The sequence below is a fragment of the Macaca mulatta genome, chromosome X (genome assembly GCF_049350105.2).
Source record: "Macaca mulatta isolate MMU2019108-1 chromosome X, T2T-MMU8v2.0, whole genome shotgun sequence".
Lineage (NCBI taxonomy): Eukaryota > Metazoa > Chordata > Mammalia > Primates > Cercopithecidae > Macaca > Macaca mulatta.
In genome coordinates, this window is record NC_133426.1 from 78,090,811 (window position 1) to 78,109,971 (window position 19,161).

The following is a 19,161-nucleotide window of genomic DNA, read 5'->3' on the forward strand; positions in this document are numbered from 1 at the left end:
GCCTGCCGAATGTGCCTGTCTTATCCAGTCTGCCTGTCCTCCCTGTCAACCCTGTGCCATTTCAACAACTTCCTTGTGGCCCAAGGAGGCATCCATCCAGTGAAAGGATGGTTCTGGGAACAGGGGAGGAATGCCCACATCTTTCTCATGCTCCTGTATCTTGGTATCTGCTGTTCACTAGCCTGGAGTGCTGTCTCCCTGAACTTTCTGTTCTGAGGATGTCTTATTTTTCTTAGGACCCAGCCCAATGATCACTTCCTCTATGAAGTCGTGAGTCAGAGTGGCTCCTGTCTCCTGAGTTACCAAAGTTCTAGAGCCCATCTCTACGAAAGCACTAGTCATACTGTTAGAATATGTTCCTGAGTCGGTCCCCTTCCCTACCCCGCCCCGGTAGACTGTGAGCCTCTTCGTGGGAGGACTCTTCCTCATCTTTTACTCTCTCTCAGGGTTTGGCCTGGTGCTTGGCACGTGATAGAGGTTCAATAAATTTTTTGGATATATGAATGACACTGACTATTGTACATAAGCCTTTAGCTAGAGCAGCTGGCAGGATGGGTCCTAGGCCCAGGCAGAAAGATCTGCCTTGCCCTGCACACTGAGTGAAGGTGCTGCCTAGGATATGAGCCACTCATCGGAGCAGGTGTGTGAGCTGTACCGTACCACCCCTTCGACTGTGCACGCTTCAGTTGCCCACACCACCTAGCTTCCTAAGGGCACACTCCTGGACCTTCATAGTCCTTGGTGCCTGTGACAGAATCCTGCCCAGCTCATGCTGCTGGCAGCTCTGTAATTCACGTGGGTGAGATGGTTGAGAATGATGACAGCGGCAGTATGCCACTTCAGACAGTTTTGTTTAGAGATGTTGCACTGGGCTTGGCAGTGAGGGCTCCTTTTGGGTTTACCTTTCTGTTAGTCTCTTGATGGTACCAATTTTTGGGGTACAAGTAACCTATTATTTTTTCAGCTGGTAAAGGACGTAAGAAGCGTGGACCTTCAAAGAAGAAACACGGTGCGGCAAAAGTTAAAAAACGCAAAACTAGGTATGTACTACCCATGTTCCGTTGAACAGGAATTTATTGCACAGTTGTCACACTGGGCAGTCCACTGGGCACTTGGATGGGGGTTGTCTATAAGGAGATGGAGTCTGGCTGCGATGGAATGGGGGGGACAAGATTTCTGTCCTTCAGTAGGAGGGCCCAAGCAAGGGAGAATACCACCCACTGGCTCCCTTCCCACTTCTTTCCCCACTCTCTGAGGCTGGGCATGGGCTCTCCGCCAAGGTGCCTGCAGTTACCTGGATAGAGGGGGCCTTTCTGCACCCACAGCAGCTCTGGCCTCTGAGATTGCCCATGGCCTTCAACTCAGATCAAAGAACTATGTGTAGCCAAGCAAGACACTTTTTTTCAGGCTTGATATAGCTTCGTGGCCACCAGTTTATGCTAAACCAAGGCAAAGGCACTGGAAATGGTGAGAAGGCAGAGGCAACACATTGATCTGTTGGAGTTGGAGGGAGAGTGGTCAAGATTGTCTTCCAGGTTTTTCTAGTGCTTTGGCTGAACCCAGTTACTGTTACTACTATGTATATCCTTATGAATTTTTCAGCTTAAATGTTAGGATGAAATGGATTGCTTATCATTCCTTTATTTTTATTAAGCTATATATAGTTGATACTGAAAACAACAACTGATCCTGTAGACCAAAGACATGTTAATACTTAAGGCAAAAAATTAATGTGTTTTCTTATTTAGATTCCAGGAATTTCTTAGTTTTTCCCTTAAAAATTTGATATAGTAAGCATAATTTTTTTTTTTCTTTTTTCTTTTTTTTTTTTTTTTGTGAGACAGAGTCTCGCTCTGTCGCCCAGGCTGGAGTGCAGTGGCGCGATCTCGGCTCACTGCAAGCTCCACGTCCTGGGTTCACGCCATTCTCCTGCCTCAGCCTCCTGAGTAGCTGGGACTACAGGCGCCCGCCACCACGCCCAGCTAATTTGCATAATTTTCTTTGTTTTTACTTTCATTGAAGAGTAATGTATACTCACATCTGAATTGTCTTACAAGACAAGGAATGTATTTGAAGGACTATGTTATTTTTTTTATTTATTTTTTTTTTTTGAGACGGAGTCTGGCTCTGTCGCCCGGGCTGGAGTGCAGTGGCCGGATCTCAGCTCACTGCAAGCTCCGCCCCCCGGGTTTTTACGCCATTCTCCTGCCTCAGCCTCCCGAGTAGCTGGGACTACAGGCGCCCGCTGCCTCGCCCGGCTAGTTTTTTGTATTTTTTTAGTAGAGACGGGGTTTCACCGTGTTCGCCAGGATGGTCTCGATCTCCTGACCTCGTGATCCGCCCGTCTCGGCCTCCCAAAGTGCTGGGATTACAGGCTTGAGCCACCGCGCCCGGCCAGACTATGTTATTTTTTAACGAATATTTGGGGACAATAAGTATATCTTAAGGGAGGGGAAAAAGACTGATTATGTCAGGCATAGGGGCACCAGCTTACCCTGGACCTGAACAGAAGGGCTGTCTGTTTCTGCACTGGCTGAGGTAGCCGGTAGCAGCTTGCCAAGTGCTCTTTTAGCTGGATCCCCTTTCAGGAAGGTTTCTGCTCCAGGCTCCTAACTACATATTTAAGCTACTTTGCCTCCAGGGACATGTGTCTTGGGTAGCTCCCAGGTTGCTTTGCTAGAGCGTGACAAAAGAAGGGAAAAGCTGTCCCTTGGTGTCATTGTCAGTCTGCATTATCCAAAGGAGGCTAGCCTATTTGGACTCTTAACTGTTGTTTAGCACTTCCTGTGTCGTCTGGAGGCTTCCTGTTATGCTTAGCCTTGTTCCTGTGTAGGCTGCTTGCTGGTCATAGTGTCTGATTTTCCCAGTTTGGGGTCTTGTCGGTTCCTGTGATGTGAAGGTGCTCAGTCTGCAGTAAAGAGCCACAGGCCTTGAGGTGAAAGTATGCTGAGCCACAAGGCTGGCGTTCTGTGAGCACAAACACACAGGGGTCTGGGCTCTGCCAAAGTCTGCAGAGGGTTCAGGTTTGCATCCGCCACCTTACATACTGATGTAAGTTTGCTTTCAGACCTAAGTAACTGGAGGCAGAAATATTTCAGTCCCCCATTTCAGGCTTGGGATGAAGACCCTTCCGTAACCTCTGTCTTGTCTGGTACTTCCCCTCTGCAGCCCAACTTCCTCACGTAGGGTTTAGTTTGTGACTTAAGGGTTAATAACTGTTCTGGCAAAATCTCAGTCTTAGGAGTTCTGTTAAGTCAGAAACTTGCTGCGTTTGCTCCCCTTTTATCTTTCCAGCTCTTTGGGCTCATCTCTGGACTTAGTGGACTGTTCCAGCTAAGATAAAAATGCTTCTGTTTAAATGGTAGCTATTGCAGTATGAGTCCTTTATGTGCTCAGCATTATTCTCTGTGCCATTTGAATTAGGCCTTGAAAGATGGGGCAGCGATAGTGGTTTAATCAAAAGACCATGAGATTTGGATCAGGAGATTCACTGTCTCTGTGACCGTTGGGCAAGTCACTTGACCTCTGAGCACAGTGGAGATCGTAAAAATAGTAATAGCTTCTTTGAAGGGCGGTTGTGAGGATTAAATATGACAATGCAAAAGGAAGTTCTTTGCGAATGATAAAGTGCTGCGCAGATGGTTATTCTCAGTAGTGGTGGAGATGTAGTCATTGTAAGCCGTGGGAAAATAGATTGTGCCGAGGCACAAATGTGGGAAATTGCGATTTGTGTCCAGGAAACATTTAAGTTGCCCACTTTGGCTAGAGTGGCAGTGGTAGCTGGGAATAGAGCTTTGGACAGGGTTGACCCTGGCCATGAATATCAGGCCAGGCAGTGAAAAACCAGAGGGGGACAGTAATTGGATCATGGCCTGCAAAATGAATCTGGAGGAGTGTGTGTGATTGGATGAGAAGAGAAAGAGCCTGGAGGTAAGGAACACTGGAATGTTCTCATATCCAGGCATAAAGGGTAGGACAAGAACTTGAACTAGAGTAGGAACCAGGGGGATGGAAAGGAGGGGCTGAAGAGAAAGTGTGAAGAAGATAGTCTGTCTCTGTGCCCAATAAAGAGAGAAAAGGAATTTTATTTTATTTTTTGAGACGGAGTCTCGCTCTGTTGCCCAGGCTGGAGTGCAGTGGCGCGATCTCGGCTTACTGCAAGCTCTGCCTCCTGGGTTCACGCCATGCTCTTGCCTCAGCCTCCTGAGTAGCTGCGACTACAGGCACCCGCCACCATGCCCGACCAATTTTTGCATTTTTAGTAGAGATGGGGTTTCACTGTGTTAGCCAGGATGGTCTCGATATCATGACCTCGTGATCCACCCGCCTCGGCCTCCCAAAGTGGTGGGATTACAGGCGTGAGCCACCGCGCCCGGCCGAGAAAAGGAATTTAAAAATGTCTTTGAGGTTGTTCAGCCAATTGTAACACAAGTTTGATAATTGAACACATGTTTAGCTGGAGATACATTCGTGTTAGTCAGTTGGAAGTTTGCACTGGGCAGTTGTAAATTCAGAACTAGGTCTCAGGAGAGCTCCAGAGTGCAGATACAGATGTGGGGATAAGTGTCTTTGAGGTTGAAACCATGGGCTTTATACCTCTGAGGGTTGCAAAGAGTGAAGAGAAAAGGCTGCAAATGAAGGCTTGGGAAATGCCCTCATCTAAGGAGCTGGATGGAAGAGGGAGCGACAGGTCTTGACAAGACGCTTACATGTGCATTCCTTCTCTCTCTTGAGCTACATAAACTTCAGCTGAATTTATCTTTACAGGACTCGTAAGTGCAAAGTCCCTGGATGTTTCTTGCATGGCCTTGAAAAATCAAAGAAATACTCTGGAAAAAATTTAAAGCGAAATAGGGATGAATTGGTTCGGAGAATCTATGATCTGTTTAACAGATCCGTCTGTGATAAAAAGGTAGGATCAATGAATGAGCACTGATTGAGCACCTACTATACACCAGTACTCTTGGTGCTGTGAGGTGCACTAACCATATATACTTCCCGCCCTTGAGCAGAGGCGGTTGAGGTTGGGAGATGAGCCCTGGCACAGGTGAAAGCAATAGAGAATGTGTATGAGTTATAATGTATAGGACAGATGGCTATTACCACAGGAGATCAGCAGAGGGAGAAATCACTGAGAGCCTCAACAGCCAGGAAGTAAGATTACCTGGAGGAAGTGAGACTCTGCTTCTTAAAGGATGGTAAGTGGCGAGAACAACAGGATGGGGGAGAGGGAGAGTTGAGGCTTGACAATCAGGAAGAGACGATTCTTGTGGAAGGATAATGGAAAAAGAGCTGTGTGACCTTGAACAAGTTACTTGACCTCAGTTTCCGTCAGTTTCTTCATCTGTAAAATGGGGACAACACGGTACATATTACCTTACAGGATTATTGTTACCCTTCCATAAGTTAATACACATACAGTGCCTAGAACAGGGTCTAGGACATAGTAAGCTCTTATTTTTTGATAGTGTAGGACTGGATACTGGAGGGCCTTGGGAATCAGGTTGGAGGAGGTGAAATTTACGTGAGTAGGCAGCACTGCACAGGGATGGGGTGCATCAGGGAGTGAATGAAATTAACCTGCTGAAAGAAATTAACCTGACAGTAACCTGTGGGTATGGACTGGATTGGATAAAATCTGGAGGCAGAGAGACCTGTTAGTCATTAGATTTTTCAGACTTTATCATCTCTGGTGACAACACTTTATGGAGGGAAGTTCTTACATATTCCTAAAGGTTCCCCAGCCTTTGGTGCCCTTCCGGATGACAGTGATGTCACATCAGATGGGTGGAACCTGAAGTGTTCTGAGTTGCATTTTCAGTTCAGCCTCGCCCACCTCAGCAGGGTTGTCCTTCTCTCCTTGGCTGCACCAAGGACAAGAGAGCCCAAGTCCTGCACTCACATGTTCTATCAGTCTCCCTTGTGTCCTGATTGCCTGTTTATTGTCTTTACCCAGACTTCAATGCGGCTTTTATTCTCCTCAGAATGTTTTGATTTGTATTCTCTTTGAATAAATTTCTTCTCAAACTTGCTGTGAGCCAAGAACCTGGGGGAGAAAGTTCCTTTTCCTTTTTATTAGAGGGTAAAAAACTCTGGAGTTAATATTTTCTGGTCTGCTTAAAACTGCTTTCTGGGCCCAGCATGGTGGCTCACGCCTGTATTCCCAGCACTTTGGGAGACCAAGGCAGGCGGATCACCTGAGGTCAGGAGTTCGAGACCAGCCTGATCAACATGGTGCAACCCTGTCTCTACTAAATACGAAAAATTAGCTGGGTGTGGTGGTGCACGCCTGTAATCCCAGCTACTTGGGAGACTGAGGCAGGAGAATCACTTGAACCTGGGAGGCAGAGGTTGCAGTGGGCTTAGTTTGTGCCATTGCACTGCAGGCTGGGCAACAAGAGCTAAAACTCCATCTCAAAAAAACAACAACAAAACAAAACTGCTTTCTGATTCCTTCCATTTGCTTTTCATTCTCAGCTGCCAGAGAAACTACGGATAGGCTGGAATAACAAGATGTTGAAAACTGCTGGCTCATGCAGCACTGGTGAGATGTGGCACCCAAAGAGGCAGCGCTTTGCCGAGATCCAGATTGGCTTGAAAGTCTGCGACTCTGCAGGTGATGGCAGGAGTGTGGTAGCTTCACTACTATGCTCTTTCCTTCTGACACTGTGCCTATGAAATCACTCCTAGCTGGTAGCCTGTGTCACAGCTCGAACTGTCATTCTTGGGTGGGCAGGCATGCTGTGTGTTGCTTAGAGGACATAGTTATTGGATGTCTCACCATCCCTGTGAATCAAACCCATCGATCTTTATACCAGGCCTGCCTTTCTCTCTGCATTTCCCCCTTGCCAGCAGTAGCATCTTCATTCTCTCAGGAGCTGAGGTTCAAGGTCCCCTATGTCTAGCCAGTCACCAAATCTTCCTTCACAGTAGCTCACCATTCCTTCTCTATCTGTGCCTCCATCCAAGGACAGGCCCTCATCCCTGCTCCATTTCGTCTCCCATATGTAACTACATTGCTTTCCTGCTGAGAAACCAGGGCTTTTCAAGGCCTAGAGCCTGGCTTTTGAGGCCATTGTAATGTGCTCCTGTTTGGCTTGGCCAATCTTGTCTCTCAGTATTCTACCACTAGCCCACGCCCCAGACAGGCTGTCTTCACACTGGCCTTCAAAACATACCACAGGCTGGGTGCGGTGGCACACACCTGTAGTCCCAGCTATTTGGAAGGCTGAGGTGAGAGGCTCGCTTGAGCCCAGGAGTTCGAGGCTGTAGTACACTATGATCACACCTGTGAATAGCAGTTTCACTCCAGCCTGGGCAACATAGCAAGACTCAGTCTCCAAAATGTTTTTAAAAATGTGCCATATACTCATGTTTTGCCATACCCAGAATGGCCTTTCTAAATTCAATCAATTAGTAAGAACCCCTGAGATCCCAATTTCACCATGGAGCTTCTTTTTTTTTTTTTTTTTTTTTTTGAGACGGAGTCTCGCTCTGTCGCCCAGGCTGGAGTGCAGTGGCCGGATCTCAGTTCACCGCAAGCTCCGCCTCCCGGGTTTACGCCATTCTCCTGCCTCAGCCTCCTGAGTAGCTGGGACTACAGGCGCCCGCCACCTCGCCCGGCTAGTTTTTTGTATTTTTTAGTAGAGACGGGGTTTCACCGGGTTAGCCAGGATGGTCTCGATCTCCTGACCTCGTGATCCGCCCGTCTCGGCCTCCCAAAGTGCTGGGATTACAGGCTTGAGCCACCGCGCCCGGCCAGGAGCTTCTAACCAAATCCCACGGCCATAGCGATTGCTCCCCACCCTGTCCACCTCTGTTCCTGGAGGGCAGAAACTAGATCTTGTCTGGATATTTTTCTAGAAGTGCCTCACAAAAAAATGAGCATGTTGGAGCTGCTCTGAAAAGACCTGCTCACCGAAGGCTCTTTGCCGTAAACAATATCGGGTTGAAGTAGGTTCACTATTCACTTTGAGAATCCTGGGAAGGTAACACTCATACTTACCTGCATGTGCTTCTGTAAGATAACCTTGTGTCTGGTGGGGCTGAAAGTCGAGGGGTTGTTGGGTAGCAGATAAGAAGAGGATTGGGGCCGGGTGTGGTGGCACACGTCTGTAATCCCAGCACTTTGGGAGGCTGAGGTGGGTGGATCACCTGAAGTCAGGAGTTCGGGACCAGCCTGGCCAACATCGCGAAACCCCGTCTCTACTAAAACAAAAGACCAAAAAATCAGCCGGGCATGGTGGTGCACGCCTGTAATCCCAGCTACTTGAAACCGGGAGGTGGAGGTTGCAGTGAGCCGAGATCACGCCATTACACTCCAGCCTGGGCGACAAAGCAAGACTGTCTCAAAAAAGAAAAAAAAAAAAAAAAAAAGAGTATTGGTTTTAGTGCTCACAATTTCTTTTCATTCTTCTTTCAAGACCGAATCCGGGATACTTTGATCCATGAAATATGCCATGCTGCCTCCTGGCTGATTGATGGTATCCGTGATTCTCATGGTGACACATGGAAGTATTATGCCAGGAAATCCAACAGGATACACCCGGAGCTGCCCAAGGTCACCCGTTGCCATAACTATAAGATTAACTACAAGGTCCATTATGAATGTACTGGGTGCAAAACCAGGTAAGACTCTTCTCCTCAGACTTTTCCCAGTTACGTTTTGCTGGGGCCTCCAAGTGGCTCTTGAGTGATTTCATAAGTAGATGGCTGTCTGAATTGAGGAGGAGAACCTCTCTCCTCCTTTCCATGTTCTCTTTCTCCTTTCTCTTCAGTAATTTGAGCCGGTCTGACCACTGCTGCCACTTGGTGCCTGGGTCTCTGACAACCCAGAGAAAATTATTGCTTTGGGCCCAAGGCCAACATCTCAGAGCCGATGCTGAGGTGCAGTGACTGATTCTTTTGTTGTGTGTTGTTCCTTTCCTTCCCAGGATTGGCCGCTACACCAAATCGCTGGACACCAGCCGCTTCTTCTGTGGCAAATGCAAGGGGTCTCTGGTCATGGTGCCGTTAACTCAGAAACATGGGACCCGTTCTGTGCCCCACGTATGACCATTTGCTGTGTATGTGCAGAAGTATTATAGAAAAATTAAGCAGGAGATGGCTAGGATTAGCCACGGGGATATGATGAAAACACTTGGCAGGAATTACAAGGCAGTGAAGAATTCTTAAAGTTATCTGAGAGTATATTCATGTGAGCTATATCCTTTACTGGTAAGAAGTTTTAGAAAAATTTGTTTTTGTGAAGTTAGGAATATTAGAATTTAGGTACTGTTAAGTAAGTAGTAGTAGAATTTAAGATTCATGTTATTAATGATAATTGATCTTAACCAGGGACTCTGTTGCTAACTATTCTGTGCCCTTGACAGGGTATTTCTGAAGCCCTTGGGATCTACCTTGGGTCTTACTTGAGTTCCATATTTTTCACATGTAGGACAAAATGCAAAAGAAAAGTGAGTTTTCAAGAGTGGCAGGTTGAGAGAAAGAGGAGAACGCTGGAAAGAGGACAAGTTTTAGAGGCAACACTTAAATACCAGGGCTACTGTGACATCTATGTAGACAGGAAAGACAAACGTGTTTCATAAAATTCGTTGCTGATGGTATTGATTGAAACTATCTGAGCCATGTAATCAAAAAATAAAGTTTTCTGCATCTCACTTGTTAGCAAAGTCTGTTCATTGACTCCCTGCACCTAGAGCAGAACAGACCCTCTGGTCTTTTGTCCAAGACTCCGGACATCTGAAGCCCTCCAGGACTTGTCTAGAGGAGTACGCTGCACTCCGTGTTTCTCTCTGGCTTCTGTGACAGCCCATAAGGACTTAGCAGCCTCCCTACTTCTTGGAGCAATTCAGGATATGGACTGGGATCCACATTGTATTCATTTCCTATGGTTGCCACGACAAATTACCACAAGCATAGTGGCTTAAAACAACACACATATACAGTTCTGGCGGTCAGGTAGTCCATCACTGGTGCCACTGGGCTAAAATCAGGGTGTTGACAGGGCTGTGTACCTTCCTGGAGGCTCTGGGGGAGCATCTGTTGCCTTGTATTTTCCTTTTTTTTTTTTTTTTCCGAGACAGAGTCACTCTGTCACCCAGGCTGGAGTGCAGTGGCACGGTCTTGGCTCACTGCAACCACTGCCTCCTGGGTTCAAGTGATTCTCCTGCCTCAGCCTCCCGAGTAGCTGCGATTACAGGCACCTGCCACCATGCCCAGCTGATTTTTGTAGTTTTAGTAGAGACAGGGTTTCACTGTGTTGGCCAGGCTGTCTGAAATTCCTGACCTCAAGTGATCCACGTACCTTGGCTTCCCAAAGTGCTAGGATTACAGGTGCGAGCCACCTCACCCAGCCTTTTCTGCCTTTTAGAGGCTGCTCACATTTCCTGGGTTCATGGTCCCGTCCTCCAGAGGCAGCAACAGTTCCCTCTCTGACTCCCCTGCTGCCTCCCTCTTTCGCTTTTATTTTTATGTATGTATGTATGTATGTATTTATTTATTTATTGTCGCCCAGGCTGGAGTGCAGTGGTGCGCGTGGACGTCTTGGAGGCCACATTTTCAGCCGGCCACAAGCATCTTGACTACCCTGATACTTTTTCTAGGCAGGGTGCGTTCTGTCATTTCCCTGCCTTTCTTCATTTTGTAAAAGCTTGGAGTGTCTAGTGGCCACAAAGAGGGATGGTGTGTTTATATGGTGGGACGAGCTTCCCCAGCTAACTCTTGAGATTCTTCCTCCCCATTCCCACCTCCAGCCGTATCTGAAGTTTCAGCAGGGGCCTAGCTGGCCTGTGAAACTGGATCCTAGCACATTGGTGACTTAATTAGGGGGCACTGACAGTGCAGTAGACCCACCCGTCACCTTCTGTTTTAACTCAGTAGCCCTGTCACTTGCCTTTCTGGGAAACCCCAGTTATTTCTTCCCCTCACTTCAGCCTCATTGATAGTCCTGGAAAAATGCTCCCCACAGCCCGCCTCCAGGTGGCTGTGTGCTAATGACTGTTGGCAAGCATCTGGCCTTGCTTTTCTTCAAGCCCGCAGCCATTTCCCTAGTAAGCGCTTGTATCACTCACCTGAAAAACCAGTAGGGCCTTCTGAATGGTCTCCAATATCATCACCTGATCCCAAATTAACCTTTCAGTCTTACTTTCAGCCTTCCCACCTTTGCTACTACCCTCCCTTATGCCTGAAAATACCTGCCCTTTAAGTCTTCAAGAAGCCTTCCCAAATGGCTCCAACCTTCAGTGCCCTGAGCTGTGGGTTCACTGTGCCACTTATTTGCCCCATGGCCCAGGCTGCTGGGTTTCAGTAGTTTCGTACACATCTTGCCTCCTGTCCTGAGCTGCTGGAGTGCAGAGCTCTCGTGTTCATGTCTGATGGCCCCTTCCCCAATTATGTCAACCAGCTGCCTAACTGGTCACTCTGCACCCATGTACTTGGGTGTTTCCCTGTGAGTAGAACAGGAGTGCCCACGGGGGTGGAGACAAAGCTGCAGACAGACATTGATGAAGGCAGGATGGGCTGGCACAGACCCAGGGCCAGGCAGGGAGAAGCAGAAGTGCCCCTGGAGCCCAGGTGGGCTGGCTGTAATGATGCACGAACACGCCCTGGTCCTGACGATCTTGTTTATTGAAAAGTTTTAAGCAGGATTTTCGACGTAAAAATAAAAGCAAATATAGAGGTCTTGGGGACCATGGCCACAGTCACTGCTGAACTGGAGGCCTGGGCTGCGGCTTCGTGGGGCAGCGCCCTCTATGCTATGCCTTGTACTCCCAGCACTCGGGGAAGGTGAAGTTTTAGTTTCCAAATGAGAAGGGCAGTGGGGCTCCACGCAGCCACCTCGGCCGGCAGGATGGGGCTTGGCAGCTAACGAGCAGCAATGGTGCAGTCCTCAGAGCTGGGAGGGTGGCTTCCCTGGAGACCTGGTGGTGCTGGGGCTGCCAGTGAGTCCCGGGAGCGAGAATGTGGGGAGAGCCAGAACTGGCTCAGCAGAGGGAGGGAGGAGCCTGGAAAGCGGGAAAGTCAGACTGTGTGGGTGAAAGGGGAGCCCAGATTCTGGCCTCACAAGCCCGAGTAGGAGGCCTCTGAGGTCTCAGACCAGGATGAATCCCGGCGGGAAGACGATGGCTGCCTCTGGAGCCCTCTCTGGTTGGGGCAGCCCAGGCGCAAGAGCAGCATCCACATCCGCTCCCGGAACTTGACCCCTACAAAGGCATAGAGCAGCGGGTTGAGGCAGCAGTGCATGTAGCCCAGGCCTGAGGTGACCGACTTGGCCACGTCTACCCTGCTTTCTCGGCCACAGTTCCGGGCTAAAGCGCCCAGGTCCATGAGGATGTCCACCAGCACCACCAGGTGATAGGGGGTCCAGCAGAGGGCAAAGGCCACCACGACCACCACCACCAGCCGCATGGCCCGCAGGCGCCGCTGGCCCCTGGAGACCAGCAGCACGGCCAGGATGTGGGCATAGCAGTAGGCCATGACCAGCAGGGGCAGCAGAAAGCCAGCCACCAGCTGCAGCACCCGCAGAGCCGTGCGGCCCACCTGTGGGAAGTTGTACTGGCAGTGGGTGGCGTTGAGGCGCTCGTCATGGTGGGCCGACAGGAAGATGAAGTCTGGGAGGGCGAAGAGCAGGCAGAGCCCCCAGACAGCCAGGCAGGTGAGGGTCACGCGGGCCGGGGGCCCCCTGCGGTAGAGCTGGGTGGCGTGCACTATGTTCAGGTAGCGGTCAAAGCTGATGCAGGCCAGCAGGAGGGCCCCTGCGTAGAAGTTGATGTTGAAGAGGGCACCTGCCACTTTGCAGAGGCCAGAGCCAAAGACCCACTGGACGGCAGCGTCCACTGCCCAGAGTGGGAGCGTCAGCACCAGCAGCGTGTCTGCCACAGCCAGGTGGAGCAGGAAGGTGTCGGTGCTGCTCAGGGCTGCCCGCCGGCTCAGCAGCACCGCTGCCACCGCGCCGTTGCCCAGCAGCCCCAGCAGAAAGAGGAGGCTGTAGAGGGCTGGCAGGAAGGCCCGGTCGAAGTTCAGGCTGAAGTCCTGTGGGCAGGGCGGGGAGGTACAGCACGAGTCACTCTCATTTTCTCCATAGTCATAGGAAGAGCTGAAGTTCTCCAGGAGGGCAGCAACCTCGGCGTCATTTAGCACTTGGTGGTCACTCACCTGTGAGGGAGGGAACGCAGAGGAAGGGGCTGTGTAAAGGCCCGCCAGGAACTCCTTTGTGACTGAGTCTGATTTAGACTGCGATTTACTCTGAGCAGCTCCTCCTATAACTGTCCCCGCCAGTCTTCCAGGGCCATACCTCCTCAACTCCATCCGCTCAGCCTGGGCTCTGGAATGGTAACTTCCCTTCTCAAAGACTGCTTCTCTTGAACTCTTCTGGGTGATCCCATAGGCCCAGGGACCCCTGGGCAGGAGAAAGAGCATCCCCCCGGTGCCCAGAGCCCTCTCTGCCCACTGTCCTCGCTCTCCCCGCTCTCCCTTCACAGCTTGCCTTGTATCCTCAGTGCCCCACCCCCAACACATAGTTCAATCACCTTCCTCCCCAGCGCCTCTCCACAATCCCCTTTTCCAGTCACTGACCCTCCTCTTCCCTCCTCGGCCCTTGTCCGGGGACCCCAACTTCCTGCCCCCTTCTCCCCGTGTGGCCTCTCTACAAGTCACCACGCCCCCAAATGCATGCAGTCTGCCCAGTCCTTCCCCCTCCCTACACTGAGGCTTGCACGGCCATTTAGTTGCCCACGAGGGGATCCCCCACTGAGCTTGAGAAGGAATCTTCTTTACCCCCTCACCCCCAGCACTACGGACCTGCAGGCCTCCCCAGTGCCAATTCAATCCAGCACGCAAGAGTCAAAGTTCCAAGTCGCCTGAAGGGAGCCTTTGAGTCTACTTGCCCCCTGCCCTCCCCCATTTTGCAGACGAGACACCAAAGCCAGAGAGGAGAGGAGAGGCACCCAGGGTCAGTGGCCAAGCTGGGTTCCCAATTCCCCAGTGCTGTTTCTGCCACAACCCATGCAGCCTCCAGCTACTCACCCAACCCTGTGGTGACCCTGGGCTGTGGGCGAGCCGTGGTATTCCCCTAGTGCCCCGGGTTCTCCACTTCGAACTCTGTCCTGGCCTTGCTGGGCAGCAACACTTACCTCAAGGACCATGGCTGGGCTGGTGCTCTGGCTGCTGGGTGGTGTGCTGCCTGCCCCTCTGCTTTGGTGCTTGTGGTTGGAAACCTGCAGTCACAGAGGAAGTGAGAGTTTCAGGCAGTTCTCAGCAGCAGCCTCTTCCAGGGAGTTACCTCTACCAGACCTCCCTAAACCTTAGGCCGCAGAGTTTCCGTGGCTGGGTGAAGCCTTTCTGGAGGAGCTGGCCACAAGCTTGGGACCAGAAAAGCTGGGCAGAGGATGACTGGCTGGGGGCAGGTCCTCTGAGAAGAGAGGTCCGAAGAAGAACCAGTGCAGCTGAGAAGTGAAGGGCAGCCCTGCTGCCTGCACTGGTAGGGTCAGTGCTCCATAGATTGGAACTCATCTGTTTTGATCTTGAGTTGATCTTTGCATGATTGTAAAGACTGGGTAGAGAAATAAGTCTGTAGAGGAGATCCACCTTCTTAAAAATTTCGGTCAGGTGCAGTGGCTCATTCCTGTAATCCCAGCTACCGGGGAGGCTGAGGCAAGAGGATCACTTAAGGCCAAGAGTTTGAGACCAGCCTGGGCAGCATAGCGAGGCTCCATCTCTACCAAAACTAAAAGAAGCCAGCCAGGCATGGTGGCATGTGCCTGTAGTCCTAACTACTTGGGAGCCTGAGACAGGAGGATTGCTTGAGCCCCGGAGTTCAAGGCTGCCTTGAGCTACAATTATACCACTGCACTCCAGCCTGGTGACAGAGTGAGACCCTGTCTCTTAAAAAGGAATTAAAATATTTTTTAAAAAGTCATTACCCTAAATCTAGCTCTTTACCATCGCCCCTCCCTGCTAATCAATGGAGAAAAGGAAAGGGAACTACCAGTAATGAACTTGCTATGTGCTAGACATTGCTTTAGGTGCTTTCTCTGACACTGCCTTATTCCAACCACACAACTCACTTGTGAAGTGCGGGGTTATCTGCATGGATGATTCAGAAAGGGGACAGGCCTTCCCCAGATACAGCAATTAAAGGTGGGCGTGAGGATTGATCCCACGGCTGTCTGATTCTCCTTTTCCTACTCATGACACTGTCTTCAGTTTCTTTTAAGTGAATAAGCTATGATATATTCATGCAGTTAAAAACAAATGAAATAAAGCTACACATTTTAACATGGATGCATCTAGAAAAGCCAACGATCACATGGTAGAAGAGGCAAGTTACAGAATGCCATGTATAGTTTGATGCCACTTACATAAACTCTAAAAACCACTGCAAAATCAATACCATGTTGTTTTGGGTAACACTCTTTGTTCTCAAAGTTTAAAACAGGGATGGGAGATACCACAAGTTCATAAAAGCAGTTGCTTCTGGGGCAAGAAGGATGGGGTTGGGGAGGAGGCCATAGGAACCTCTTGACCTTAAGGAAAAGCTGTAAGGCAGCCTTGGTACAGCACATCAGTCACTTTATGGCGGAGAGTGGTGAACAGTTCCTCTCCCCACCTGCCCTCAGCGCTCCCCTTCACCCTCTTCTCCCCTCCCTGTTGCCCTCTTCTCATTATCAGTGGGCAAGGCTACCTGTAACTTGCTTCTCCCAAGCAGTTTCCTCTTTCTATCTCTCCCCCAGTTGGAAAGCAGGGGTGGAGGGAGAGAAAGACGAGAGAAGAGAGAGAGAGAGAGAGAGAGAGAGAGAGAGAGAGAGAGAGAGAGAGAGAGAGAGAGAAGCAAATGCTAGCCCATGGTCTTGGGGCCAGTTTTCAGCCAGACTGCTCCACCAAAGCCTCCAGGCTAGGGCCTGGAATTCAATTTACACCTACTCACATGATGCATACTTGCAAGGCATCAAGGCCCTTCCCCTCCTGTGGACAGATGTGACTCTCCTTGCTCTAAAACAGCTTGTCACCTGCAGGTTCAGGCCAGAGGGAACTGAGGGCCTGGCAGAGGTCAGGAGCAGTGCCAGTGGAGCAAACAGGAAGGATTCCAGAAACCAGGCCAGTTAGGATGAGCAGGACTCGGCCAGTAGCTACCTATGGGGGTGGAAAAGGAATGGGAGCTGGGACCACAGTTTCCCAGTGCTGACCTGTGAAGAGGTTTGAGTTCCCTAGGCTTCTGCAAATGAGAAAATTGACCACGGAAAGCCACATCTGTTCCATTTAAAGGCCTGTCTTGTATTCAGCAATCATGTTATTTGTCCCCTTTTTTTGGTATCAAAAGGGCCTTTTCTTTGTGAAATGATGGGGAAAATAGATGGTAGTTTTGGAAATATCTTGTGATGGCAGAAGTTGACAACCCAATGTGGGTCCTCTAAATCAGCAGTCCCCAACCTTTTTGGCACCAGGGACCAGTTTCATGGAAGACAATTTTTCCATGAACTGGATCGGGGATGGTTTCGGGATGAAACTGTTCCACCTCAGATCATCAGGCATTAGATTCTCATAAGCAGTGCACAACCTAGATCCCTCCCATGCGCAGTTCACAACAGGATTTGTGCTCTGCTGATCTGACAGGAGGCAGAGCTCAGGCAGTAATGCTCCCTTGCCCTGCAGCTTACCTCCTGCTGTCCAGCCTGGTTCCTAACAGGCCACAGACCGGTATACTGGTATACTGGTCCACGGCCTGTGGGTTGGGGAGCCCTGCTCTAAATAGATGTTGAAATGTTACTGGTCCATGTGTAAGATAAAAATCCAGGCCAGGCATGGTGGCTTATGCCTGTAATCCCAGCACTTTGGGAGGCCAAGGCGGGTGGATCACCTGAGGTCGGGAGTTTGAGACCAGCCTGACCAACATGGAGAAACTCCGTCTCTACTAAAAATACAAAAATTAGCTGGGCATGATGGCATATGCCCGTAATCCTAGCGACTCGGGGGGCTGAGACAGGAGAATTGCTTGAACCCAGGAGGCGGAGGTTGTGGTGAGCCAAGATCACGCCATTGCACTCCAGCCTGGGCAACAAGAGTGAAACTCCATCTCAAAAAACAAAACAAAACAAGACAAAAAATTAACCAGGCTGGCACATGCCTGTAGTCCCAGCTACTCGGGAGGCTGAGGCAGGAGAATTGCTTGAACTCAGGAGGCAGAGACTGCAGTGAGCTGAGATCGTGCTACTGTACTCCAGCCTGGGTGACAGAGTGAGACTCCGTCTCAAAAAAAAGAAAAAAAGGTAACCCTGGTGTCCTCCCTGGTGTCCTTCCAGTCTCCTCACTTGTTTGTCGCATGTCCTTCCCAGGTTTCTGGCAAGGATACATGAGAGAAAGTAGGGCAAGAGCTTTGGAAAGGGGCAGAGAGCTTTCCTTTCTGAGCTTGGACACCCTGATATCAGGGCCGTGTCCTGATAGCCCAAGCTGGGCTATGGGGCTGAGCTGTTCCTGGTGAGGCCATGATGTTGTGGGAAGAATGCTAAACTTGTCTGAGTTCCAGCCCTGACTCCACCCTGTTCAACCTGTGTGACTTTGGACAAATTACATAGCTAAGTTGAGCCAGTTTCCTCAGCAGGGTTGTTAAAAAGATGATCTGGAATAACCAAGGCTGTAGGCTTCTAGCACAGGGCCCAGGGCTTAGTAGGAGTGCAATCGAGAATGTTGAGTGAGAGAGATGTTGGCTACAAACCCGGAGCGACCAGGAGCCTTTCCTATCAAGGGAGCCAGGGATAGAGGGTGGCACTTGTGGGGCATACAGGCGTGGACTTGGCCGGAGGGCTGGTTTTCCAGAGAGGCCACCTCCTGCCTTAACTGGGGGTGGAGGGGGACGGTGGGTTTGCCAGTCCTAGCCGAATCCTCTGGCTGCCCAGCTGTGTAATCTCAGGCAAATGATTCCATCTCTGTACCTTGGTTTCCTCATCTGAAAAATGGGTCTAAGGATAGTATACATTTGATAGGGTTGCTCTGGGAACTGCAAACGATATGTGTAGAAAGTGTCTGGGGCAGGGTAGGTGCCCAGTGAGCAGCAGTCTCCTCCTGCTCTAGGAACTTTTCAAACCGACCCCTCCCAACCTCCCAATCGCAAGTCTGTGGTGGGCTTCTGCCGTCATGTACAGCTAAGATGCCTTAGAAGGTTCCTGCGTTACGGGGCCGAGCCAAACCCTTGACCAGCTGTCTAATTTGGTTCTTTCTGGTCCCAAACAGCTCCCAGACCAGGACAGAACCAGGCCCAGCTTAGGGGAGAGCCGCCTGGCCAAGGGCCTGCAATCAGAGTTCTGGCCGGTGAGCCTCCTGCCTCCGCCCTCCAGAGCAGCTGACAGGGAAGCCTGAGGAGGAAGTTAGTCAGAGTGAAGCTGCTCCGGGCCCCACCTGTGGTCAAGGTGTGAAATGTGCACCTGGCTCTTCTCTGCCACCCCTCCCCCTGTTTTTTTCTTTTTTTCACACCTCTGGGCTGTGGTTTGAGGAGATGAGAGGCTCAAAGGTTGAGGCCTGGGCCCAGTGCCTCACAGGAAGGAGGGCCCCTAGTGCTGTCTGCCACGCCGGCCAGCCCGGGAAAAGGGCCATTTCCTCCTCCTCTCTGTCAGAGTCAGCTGCTTCACAACCTCTCTCACAGCTCCTCTGAATGCCTCTTGGAGCACTACTCCAAAAGCTCCTGGACTCGGCCGCAGGCCCCAGGCTGTTAGGGGAGCAGGCTCAGTCAGGCCTGAGGTTCCCGTTCCCGTGTGGCCCAGGCTGGGGCTGAGACTCTCTTACGTGAAATTAAGAAGAGTCCGAGCCCTGGGCAGGGGCGTGTATCTGCTCCAGACAGTGCTGGGACCCTGGGCTTCCTTCTCCTGGTCCTGAATTTCCCTTGAAAGATAGCTGAAGTCACAGGGAGACCTGGGGCCTGGGGCCTGCCTCTTCCTCTGCCCACGTCCTGCAGCTCTATCTAACCCCTCCTGGGAGGCAAGTCCATTTTAAGTGCTGGGGGCCATGGGCTGGGGCCTTGGGAGCCCAGGAGGTGGGACAGACAGCCCCAACCCGTGAGGGTGAGTTCCCAGACGTGTGGGGACACTGCTTTTTGGGGGACTGGAGAAGGCCTCACAGGGGAGATGAAGTTTGAGCTTGGTCTTGGAGGACGTTGCTGCTGTTTGTCATGTG

The 19,161-nt window shown here is 50.6% G+C and overlaps 2 protein-coding genes across 3 annotated transcripts in view; one reads left to right on the forward strand and one right to left on the reverse strand.

The window, feature by feature from the left end:
- The window catches only part of GCNA (germ cell nuclear acidic peptidase), a 36,076-nt gene extending 26,417 nt beyond the window's left edge, over window positions 1-9,659 (forward strand). For both annotated transcript variants that reach the window (XM_015127668.3, XM_077989564.1), the window contains 5 exons: window positions 965-1,040; window positions 4,768-4,912; window positions 6,478-6,616; window positions 8,424-8,628; window positions 8,934-9,659. In XM_015127668.3, coding sequence (XP_014983154.2) covers window positions 965-1,040; window positions 4,768-4,912; window positions 6,478-6,616; window positions 8,424-8,628; window positions 8,934-9,054 — 686 coding nt within the window. In that variant the 3' untranslated portion in view covers window positions 9,055-9,659. The remainder of the gene's footprint in view (window positions 1-964; window positions 1,041-4,767; window positions 4,913-6,477; window positions 6,617-8,423; window positions 8,629-8,933) is intronic.
- A 2,401-nt stretch (window positions 9,660-12,060) lies between these two features.
- CXCR3 (C-X-C motif chemokine receptor 3) lies at window positions 12,061-13,157 on the reverse strand (the record flags this gene model as incomplete). The annotated part of the gene is given in 1 exon segment (NM_001145040.1): window positions 12,061-13,157. A coding segment is annotated over 1 exon segment (1,097 nt), but the record flags the coding sequence as incomplete, so codon positions are not given.
- Between the last annotated feature and the right edge of the window lie 6,004 nt (window positions 13,158-19,161).